General features: G+C 42.9%; 1 protein-coding gene across 1 annotated transcript in view; it reads right to left on the bottom strand.

The window, feature by feature from the left end:
• Positions 1-4470: 4470 nt before the first annotated feature.
• LOC120841418 (venom metalloproteinase antarease-like TtrivMP_A) overlaps positions 4471-10711 on the bottom strand; it is a 45745-nt gene continuing 39504 nt past the window's right edge. The window contains exons 12-14 of the mRNA XM_040212308.2: positions 7487-7619; positions 6239-6346; positions 4471-4534 (exon numbers count right to left, since the gene is read on the bottom strand). Coding sequence (XP_040068242.1) covers positions 4487-4534; positions 6239-6346; positions 7487-7619 — 289 coding nt within the window. The 3' untranslated portion in view covers positions 4471-4486. The remainder of the gene's footprint in view (positions 4535-6238; positions 6347-7486; positions 7620-10711) is intronic.

The raw sequence follows: 10711 nt of genomic DNA, 5'->3' as shown, positions 1-10711 counted from the left end.
CCCGTGGCAACACATCAAAAAGGCGGGAAGACCGATTTTCTGTGACGTTCAAGCGTAACATCAGCGTATATGCTCGCTCGTTAAGGCCTCCTCACAGATCTGCGTTCCGAGCTACAGGAAAGACAGAAACGACAGGAACGACAGGACACCGCGACAACCGAGACATATGATTGCTTGATAAAGCTGCTCATTACATTATCTGTCACGCTTTGTAATGCGAACAGAATCGCCCCGATGCCATGCCATTTGTGTTGTTTCTGTCGTTTCTGTTGCTCAGAACGCAGATGTGTGAACCGGGCTTGAGGTAATAGACCGCCAGTTTCGCTACTCTCCTCTGGCGCAATGCATTGCGGGAACTGTAGTCTTTCCGCACGAGGGTCAACGCCGCTGTAGGCTTGCGCGTTTCGATCACGAGCCGTCTCGTGCACTACCGCAGCCTCCTGTGAAGAACAACTATGGCCTGCGTCACGCACGCTCCAGACAGTTGGTGATATCGGTCTGTCGGTCAAAGCAAACGGCGAGCTCTCGTTTTCTTTCTTTGTCGGGAGGAGTTTACAGATATTCTGTTTTCCTGGTTGATAGCAATAAACTATCGATATGTCAAGCCTGAAATGTTCACTACAGTAAACTCGAATAAGCACTGCTGAATACTATACAAATAGGATTACGCTTCCAGCGAGAGCTCAAGCCCGTAGAATCGGTCTGCTGCCCAAATGGCAAAGAATACGACGTAGACGATAGATCTCGGCCAGCTCCGACTCTACAAGCTACAACAATGTCAATACCTCGTTCATCGGCTCTTAAAGACTACATAAACCGACGGGTTAACCTCTACGCCACTACCCTTTTCGGAACTTTTGCTAGACGAGAATGCAAAACATCAGTTTTGGTTTGTCGCGTGCATTACTAAGAACAAAATAAGCCTCACGTGATTCTATAAAAAAAAGGAGCGGTATACTAGGCCACCACTGCGTCGAGAAACACTCTATTTAGAAAAAGATTGGAACGACTGAGCATCTCGCGAGCTTCGAGTATGCACGCAGCCAAGAGCACCACAGAAAGCAACCATTACGTCCGGCCGCCTCGCTGCCGAGCGCCCAGCCTCAGCTTCATAGGGCACTCTCCCGTTACGTAAACAAATATCCGCTAGACAGGCCGAGCACGTGCCCAAACTGCCAAACGTATACAAAAAGCCGCCACGCCGTACGTAACACTCCAGCAACGTAGGCGAAAGGGAGAGAAAAAGAAATGTCGTCTAGACGTCCGAGTAAAAAAATAGTGTCGACGAAATGTAGAACGCTCTGTCGAGCATCGAATGTCGAAGAAACGATCTGCATGCCGATGAAACATCGCAATGTGTAGGAAACGATCTGTCTATAAAAACTTGCTCGATGAACTGATTGCCCATTATAAAACTGCGCACCAAGAATGACGCGGCTTGCCACATGAAAAGTGGCCCGCCCTACGTGATCGAGAGCGTGACAGAGAGACGCACGGGGACGACCCCAAACCCCCAAACCACTCCAAAGCAAACCAAGCAAAGCCATGCAAAACCAATCCAAACAAAACCATTTCAAGGATGGCTGCAGGTATCAAGAAAATAGACGCTGACAGTATTTTATAAAGGCCGAGAGGACTGAAAAACAATGCCGGCCGATGATTCCTTGAATCGCCGCCTACTCCGACAAGCACGGTCGATCAACAAAAGCAGACGCAACTCGAGTGAACAAGAAAACTCGACCTCCGCGGCCTCTGCTCGTTGAATAGCATACGATTGACGGACACCACTGCCAACAAGGATCATGTTGAGATTTCAAACCGAAGGTGCGTCAAGTGAAACCAGATTACCTAATATGAACACCCTCCAAAAACAGATAAAAGAAATGGTCGATGCATATGTTTATATATATGCTCCATAAACTTCCGTAGAAATACGTGTGGGTGGCACAAAAAAAGAAAAAAAACGGAGGAGATAAATGTAATAATCGTTTATATGTGTACAATTAAGCGAGGTATGCACAGCGAGGCGATGCTCTAATCAATGCGACGTTGTCTACGTAACCTGTCGGGAGGCGCATTTGTGTTTTACCGCCGTTTTCGTCAGCTTGCATTTAGTTTCTTTCGTATTTCATCCAGGTTAACAAAATTTGATAGAGATGTGCGAAGCATAAACATAAACATAGTGCATTTCGTTCAAATTGAATAGGCGGTTCAGAAGTTTACTTTTTTGGGGTAGTTTCTCCACCGTACGACTCACGGCGAAAACAAACCAACGGCTTGCGAGAAAAAAACACACGAAGAAAGTAACTTGTAAGCGTGATGACCTGTAAGTATGATGAGCGTGAGGACCTGTGTGAGTGTGAGGACCAGGGTGTAAGATAGACAGGTGGGGAAACGAGAGCCAAATGAGTGACCGCATTGTGTCCCTCTCGGTTTTCTCGTTTTTTGTGGCGCCATCTATGTGGAGCACCGCGAACTCTCATTCCAGGTGGGCGACCGGTGGCGACCGGCTAAACTGACGGAGATGGTTTCTCGTGGATTTTTGATTGAGGACTGTCGTGCTCTCGGTTGATTTTGCGCACTCTCCCATAAAGTTCCACGCAAATTCGAGTCCAATTTTTTCCTTCTCGCCGCAGCGCCATGTGACGCAAGTCGGGGGTACCGCAAGTAGACGAGTACACAATACGGTCTCGGCGCTGCGGTAGGCTTCTATGGACCGTTTCCCCACCTGTCTATCTTACACCCTGGTGAGGACCGTGAAGAGCTGTGAGTGTGAGGACCTGTGAGGGTGAGGACTGTGATGTGTCAGGACCGTAAGGACATGTGAGTGTGATGAGCATGATGACATGTGAGTGTGAGGGCCGAAGGACCGTGATGACCTGCGAGTGTGAGGACCATGAGGACCTGTGAGTGTGATGACCGTGAGAATCTGTGAGCGGGACAACCGTGATGATGACGGCGAGCGAGTTTTGGTTTTCTGTGGAACCGTGAAGGTGAGTCCGGTGGTGAACCTATTTTGAATAAATCGGGATTGTGATTGGGCGTGAGTTCTGATTGCGGAAAAAATGGTGATCGTGAGTTTGATTGAGGACAGCATAAAATGACGACCTATGATTGAGGCTCGTCCTGTGATTGGCCGAAATGAGCCTAGTCCGCTCCTCCTCTCTTTCGACTGTAAGTTTTTTTTTTTTTTTTTGACAGATTCGTGTCTTTTTTTTTTTTTAATAGCAACGAAAATTTTGTTTTTGGACAGAACGAATTATTACTATAGAAATAAAATATTATTTCAGTCCACGGGCGCGCAGAGCGAAAAGACTGAAGAGCCGGGAGGCGTGTAACTTGAAAAGCGTTTCGTGTGGTATCAACATAAGACCCTGTTGTTGTTGTTTTTGTTTTCTGTTGAGAAAAACAGAACTGGGAAATCATTGTGTTTTGTCCGGTTTGTCCCGCAATTCTTGGTTCTAGGCGTGAAGGGAGCTGCAGAAACTGTTCTCGGCTGCGCCAGCAGTTTCCTGTACTCTTGCGGGTTCATGTCAAAAGGCTTCTGTCAGACCTCGTCTAGCACGCCGCGATCTTTCCTGCACATTCATCCAGCTTTTCATCCAAGACCCTTTTGCGCCTGTGATGTACTGAAACATCGGTACACGGATCTGCGCGAGCCCAAGACTGCGTTTCTTTCACGCTGAGCTTCCTCGAGCAGGACCACACTTGTGTCAGATCTAGGGTTAGCAAAGCTGATTGAGCTCTGCGTTCAGTCTCTCACAGTGTTTTGTCTCACTTGGTGCGCTACAGCGACACGCAACGACTATTGATCTTCGTAATGGGATAGCGCCGCTCACAACGCGATTGGCAATGAACGGTGTCGACAAGAAATAAAGTTCCTACAGACAGTTCAGTTTGAATGCGTTTGAATTCGGTTTATTCACGATGTTCTGAATTTCTGAGATACGTAGTTTTATTGTGCAAAAAGTAAAACCGGTTTTATTTTCTAGAACCAACTATGTACTTTAAGTTTACCCATGACTCCGTTTTGTTGCAGCGGCGACCAAATATACTGACACGTGCGAGAAGATACGCGATAACCAGAAAGCTATCCTGCGCAACCGAAACAAAGGCTTTTTTTGTGCATGCTGTTGTTTAGTGTGTGGCAATTGATAAATAAAATTGATTTGCTTCGATTGATCTGATACAAGTTGCTGAAGTGCTGCCCAGAAGTATGTCTTAAACTGTGGTAAACTTAAAGCAAAATGACTCGTTAGGTCAAGTTCGTGTATTTCGTTTTTCATGTTATTTTTGCAGCTAAAGCTAAATGAAGTTCATAAAACGTTTTAATAGGAATTTTATTGTAAAAAGATATTGTAAATACAAATATTTACTGTAATTATTTTCTCATACAACACTCAATGCGAAAGGCAAAAAGAAACGCTTTTATTTATACTTCAGAGGCATGGATATTCGAGACAGCAATTTTCCACCTTTTAACTGTTTAAGAGACCTCACGGTCAATATTTGTGCAGTTTCCGAACCAGCACCGCTGAAAAAGAGAGAAAACTTTTCATCTCAGATTTCTCAAATTTGTACGTTTCGAGACACCGAGGAATGTTAGCCAGCCGTCAATTTATGCTTGGTACGCGATTCTAAGCACCAAGAAGAAGATTTAACGTAGGACCTCTTTATTACGCGTACTGGTCTGGTTTCAGTTTTTGGATCATGATACACGCTAAAAATAAGCATTCAACAAAAATCGGACAAGGTTAGCAAGAAGATATGTCTGAATACATATAGGTGTAGTACAGGAGTATATCCATGTGCAAACAACTTAAGACAAAAAAAAATACACCCGGTACACGTATGCGCAGTATATACTAATATAGAAAAAACGCCTACTGCGTCAATATCACTTTTACGTGTGACTGAGCTGTTTGCAATTTGTGACAAACTCTCCTTATGTGACAAACTCTCCTTACCAACATATGGCATGCCGAAAGGGGTTTCGTTGCTTTGAACGAGTCATCCGGTAGCACAGTTCCAATTTATTTTTGCTTCTCTTAAAAGAGTTGTTGGTAATTAACATCAGACTAAGAATGCTTGAAATGGGTAAGCGGCGCTTGGTCAATCTGTTGTCGTTTTTATCTTCTACGGAGTTCGAAAGACTGCTCTTGCTGGCGATCCTCTCCGTTAAATCTCAAATCGGAGATGAACAGAACTGGGCAGTGTCACGGTACACATGTATCCCGATAGTACCTTAGGCAAACTTTTGAGTATCTGTATCTTTCTTTCAAGCTACATGTGAAATATATATTTTTATGTCAGTTCTAAAAAAAAAAAGTATCGATGTACCGCTTGTATTGCAAATCTGCTTGAGGTTTAGTTACCTCTTTACATTCGATGCCGAATTTTAACTGTCCGATTTTCCTCATAAATTGAAAAAAAGCATCTTTTTGGTGAACCCAACCCATAACCCTTTACAAAAAAAGGCCTATTATATTTTTAAAATGGTTCGGAGAAAGGTAGACTCTAAGCATTGCACAATAAGCTCCTCTCACGAACTCCTTCCCTCTTTCCACAATGCAGAAGAAACTCCAGAGAAGAGGAGAGTGGGGAAAAGGAAACTTCTAATCATCGAGAGTAAAGGAGCTTATCTTCCTCTGATGGTGCAACAAAGAGAAGTTCAGCTTTTTTTTTGTCCAATCTATCCACCCTGGGTGACTCAGGTGTACCTGGTAGGACAATTTGAGAAGCACCGTCACAGCATTTATTTAAGAAAAATGTATTCTGTCAAGCATGGTAGTTGACTTCGAGTCCCAATGAAGGTCGCTGGGGGCGTCATATTTTCGCACCATTAAAGTTGGCAGACTGTATTAGTGTAGCAATCACGGCCTTTTTGAAAACAAATTTAGAAAGCCAAAAAGAACAGGCTGCCTATCACTGAAGATTCACTGGAGCCGGATATTACACATAGAGTCGCTGTCAGTTGAAAGATCGCAGGGTGTGGACCATTAGGGTCTTGATTCTGAGAGCGTGATCGGCTCTTCGACGTTCTTATCCACTGATACCGAAATCTTATTGACTACCGAGCAATGGTAAGACGTTGAGTACCCGACACTTAATGCGTTTCTTAAATTGCTGGTCCTCTAGCTCCCCTAACTGACAGGTTCTTTTCTCTGCACTCATCAGAGACACCTATGCCCCTAAGCTGCATGAAAACTTAAAGCAAATGTATTTTGTGATATCCTACCTGTCCATTTTTCCCGCATGGGTAGCCAAATGGAGCGAAGTAGGTGTCCACAGTTGCGTACATACCGGATACCGAATCACGGCACGTTATGACGCAGTTCTTCATACTCTGAAAATATTTGTAGCAACAAAGGTAGTTAACTTTAAATATTGGCTGTGGGAAAAATGTTTGATTACGTTTTCAATATTATTTAGATATCAAATTGTGTGGAACATATGTGCACATAACCACAGACACAGCAAATGTCTAAGGGTCTCGGAAAGCGATGGCATTTACAATTGATATAGATGGTCACCGAATAAAAGGTGTTGACACATTTTATTACTATGGGCCTGTAAGATCCCTAACTGGATGAACACATTGAACTTTAGTCGCACTTGTATTATTTTTTATGGAAGATAATGTATTGTGCAGTAGGTTCTATTTCCGGTAACTGTTTAGCTATTTCACGACCGGTTATGTCTAGGTTTCATATCCAACGGTCTCGTCCTTATATATGCAATGCCGAAGAGGCGTTTGAGGTAATAGGAATCAACAAATTTAAAACAAGTCTATGTTCTTTTTTACAGAGCCAAAAAGTCTAGATTGTACTTCTCCAACCATAAAGAACGTAGCTCTATGCGAGCCTGAGCCGTGACATATGTTCATGACACAGCACAGACAAAATCGGCATTATTTGAAAGGTGGCTTTTCTTATCAAAAACGTGTTGATTAGCGCACGACTCAGGGGTTGCCTAAACAGAAAAAAAAAATGCCGTGCACGGAAAAAAAAAAAAAGAAGTGTGCACGCTTCCAAAAAGCGTGAAGTTTGCTGCACGCACCTACGTTTTCAGTGAGGGCATCAACCATACAAACAGCACGCCTTTCCTCCTCGCGTCCCCACTGTCGGCCCCTCCTCTCCCTTTTTTTCAGAAGATTGGCGGTTGCCAACAATGGTGGGGTCTTGACGACAGCCAGCAAAGCGTGTGACTCTGGATCCAGGTGATGAGCACCCCTAAAACCTCTCCGAAGAACCCAAGTCGTGAATAGCATCCCCCCAACGCAAAAAAAGAAACAGAAAAAAAAATGTTTGCAAGCGGACCTAAACCGAAAGAAACCATTCCTTTGCAGCGACAGCAAATGCTGTGGCTGCACAAAACGTGTCCTGTTTGGACAGACCTTCAGCATGCGGCGCGCATATTCGAGAGGTAGGGCAGCGGATTTCAAGGATAGGAAAGGTATACAAAGGGGAAGGGGTGTGATGCTCACGGCCCAAGTGTATAGCTCCGGGTTAATGTTTTGACAAAACCTCTCCGCGGTGAAGAAACGGCCCGCAACCTCCTTGGTGACGTTAAAAAAGTCATAGTCGGATTGTGTTTTCCAGCATTGCTCTCCACGTAGCCTGCAAATAAAAAAGAATCGATCATTATATGTCTGAAAATAAAAGTATATTGAAATCTGGGTGTGTGCGATGGGAGAAATATGGAGGCTTTTATGATAATGCCATTAATCCAAATGTGCAAGCGAGCTGCACTAGAATGATTAAAATATTTCCTGGAGAAGAGGAACAACGGGGACAAAGGAGTAACACCAATCTCCAAACACAGCTAGGTGACTGGTGTACGACAGAAAAGGTTCGCCTGGTCCTAGTATCGAATCAGGAACCTCTCTATTTCCAGTAGAGCTCTCTACCAACTGAACTAATCTGGAGTTAGGCGTCAGTAGAGCAAACGAATTTTATCAGCTGCCGCCGGTCGAACATCAACAGCCCTAGTGAAAATCCACTTCTATGAAAAATTTATTTTGTCCAATAAACACATACCAATCATGCAAGGTTTATAACAACATATGAGAACCATATAAGAACCGTTAAAACAAGTATATAAGGTATATAAGAGCATCTGAAAAAGTTTTCACAAGTTTTTTTTTATATATTTCTTATATAGTTTTTTTATGTTCTTATATATCTTATATATGTGTTTATTCGACGGAGAAATTTCTCATACAATAAGATTTTTTAATACAGAAGGGTAAACGGCCTGCATAAGGTCATTATGATAATGGAAATAATGCAAAGGTGCAAGCGAGCTGGAAAAGCATGATGAAAATAATCGCTGCAGAAGAAGACCAAGGGGACAAAGGACAAACACAAATCTTAACACAGCTAAGAGAAATAATTGTGTTTGGAGATGTGTTTTCCTTTGTCCGCCTTGTGCGTTTTTTTCAGGGAATATTTTAATAACGGATGTTTTCCTGATTCGTGAGATTAGATTAATAATACAACATTTAAATGTTAATGAACACACACGAAGAAAGAGAGAAAAGCATTCTTCCACTAGCATAAGGCAGCCGATATACTAATTTCTCTTTAATTAGAGTGATTATCCAAAATGCGTGCCTACGAAAATTCTAAGGGCCCTGTCACGCTGAAGCAACACGACGGCAACAGCAACACAACATATTGTCCAACAAGCGTGCAACTTGTTGCTCCCTTCCCAAGTTGTCCGACAACCCGGTCACATCGCGGCAACAGTAGCACAGCATGGATGACAACGAAAAAGTTACTTCGGTATGACAGCTTTCGGCAACAAAAACAGAAGCAACTTGTTCTGGACAACGTGTGCTGCTCTGATGACTGGCTGGGCGAATTTCAGGCCGACAACAAGACAACGCGGATGGCTTTAAGGGCAGAGCTAGTTTTTTGTCAACGTCATTTTCTTATGAGCTTACTGATATAAACACTTGGAAAACATTATCCAACAATAATTAAGGAAGTAGTGCCTCTAAAATAATCACATGAATGTATTCACTGCAAAATTATGGCAAGTGCTTGTCGAAAAGGTCACAGTGGCGGTCGCGAACAAACAGACTGTTGTTGAAATTAAAACTACCGAGAGAACGAGCTCACATTACTGCTAGTGAAATAAATTGGCGTGTCCATACTCGCCTGCTGATAAACTACTAATAAAATAACGGAAGAAAGCGATGGTTAGAAAATAAGAGCATTAAAACGACCGCTATGATCATGGTTCTTGATTTCATTTTATTTCAGTTATTATACCCTTAAGGCGCCCATCGGGCTTCACATAAAGGGGACACGTACAACCCTATTCAAAACACAAACAGGAAATAAATAAAACAAGAAAACAGGTGTTACGGTTGCTATGGGCTTAAGTAAATGGTAAGAGAAGCTCTGAAACCAGAGGATTCTTGCATGATTACAATATTATGAGGAAGGGAGTTGCATTCGTATATAGCCAACTGTAATGGGGATAATATAAAAAGGGTTTGTTCGTAGAGTGACCAAATGAAGTTTTTGAGAATCGTCAGTACGCGTGGAAATATGTGGTACAGCCCGGCAATACAGTTCTCTCTTCGAGGGGCAGTGGTGGTACAAAGTATGCAATGATGCAAGTCTTTAGATTTTCCTTCTTTGTGCAAGAGTTGGTACTCCGAGTTTTTCCTTTAGTGAGGTGATGCTTGTGCGCGTGGAGTTCTTAAGAATGAAGCGTGTAGCTCTATTTTGCAATGATTCTAGTCTGTGTCAAATAAAACTGATGTGGTTTTCATATTAAAGAAGCGCAATCAAGTTCAGATCGAATGAGGGTGGTATATGCTACCAGCTTTTATTCCCAGGTGGCCATGTGAAAATTTCGACTTAGGAAACCGAGGTTTTGATTTGCCTTTACACTTATGTGATTGATGTGGGCTTTCCAAGGCAAGTTTGATGCGAAATGAACCCCAAGATATATGTATGTATGCACGTGTTCAAGAACCCCATCGAAGAGAGTGTGTGTTAAACTCTGCTGGATTTAGCCTAGTACTAAAATTTCCACATTTTGTTTTTGGAAATATTTATCTTCATTTGTTACATTAGAGAGCATGTTTAATTTTTATTAGGTCGTTCTAAAGTTCAATATAATTATGAATGCCTAAATGGTTTTCTATAAATCATACAATCATCGGCATTAAAACGGATGGTGGACTGGATAGTAGCCGACAAGTCGTTTACGTACAAAAGGAAAGTAGTGGGCACAGGACGGTCCCCTGTGGTACTGCTGGTTTTACTTCCCGATGACATGAGGTTTCGCGTTCATAGCAGACACTTTCCGAGCGGTCGACGAGGAAGTTCAATTACACTGTATGACAGATGGTTCTATTTGAAAAGCGCGTAATTTAAGAAGAAGCCGTTGATGTGGTACCTGGTCAAATGCCTTTTTCAAGTCCATAAAATTGCATGAGTAAATTTTAGAGTGAAGGTTCTGGTGAAGGTCTGGGACAAATTCAAAGAGCTGGGTTTCTCAAGAATGATACCGCCGGAAACTGTGCTGGTTTACACAGAGCAATACGAAAATTAAAAAGCGCAAAAGACAAGGACAAGAGGGAGACAACACAGGACAAAGCGCTTGTCCTGTGTTGTCTCCCTCTTGTCCTTGTCTTTTGCGCTTTTTAATTTTCGTAATGTTTAACCAACTAGGCCAACAAATCATTTTG

Source organism: Ixodes scapularis, unplaced genomic scaffold (assembly GCF_016920785.2).
Source record: "Ixodes scapularis isolate PalLabHiFi unplaced genomic scaffold, ASM1692078v2 PGA_scaffold6__148_contigs__length_123643588, whole genome shotgun sequence".
Taxonomy (NCBI): Eukaryota; Metazoa; Arthropoda; class Arachnida; order Ixodida; family Ixodidae; genus Ixodes; species Ixodes scapularis.
The sequence above is the reverse complement of the archived record's forward strand: the minus strand, read 5'-3'. Positions and strand labels throughout refer to the sequence as shown.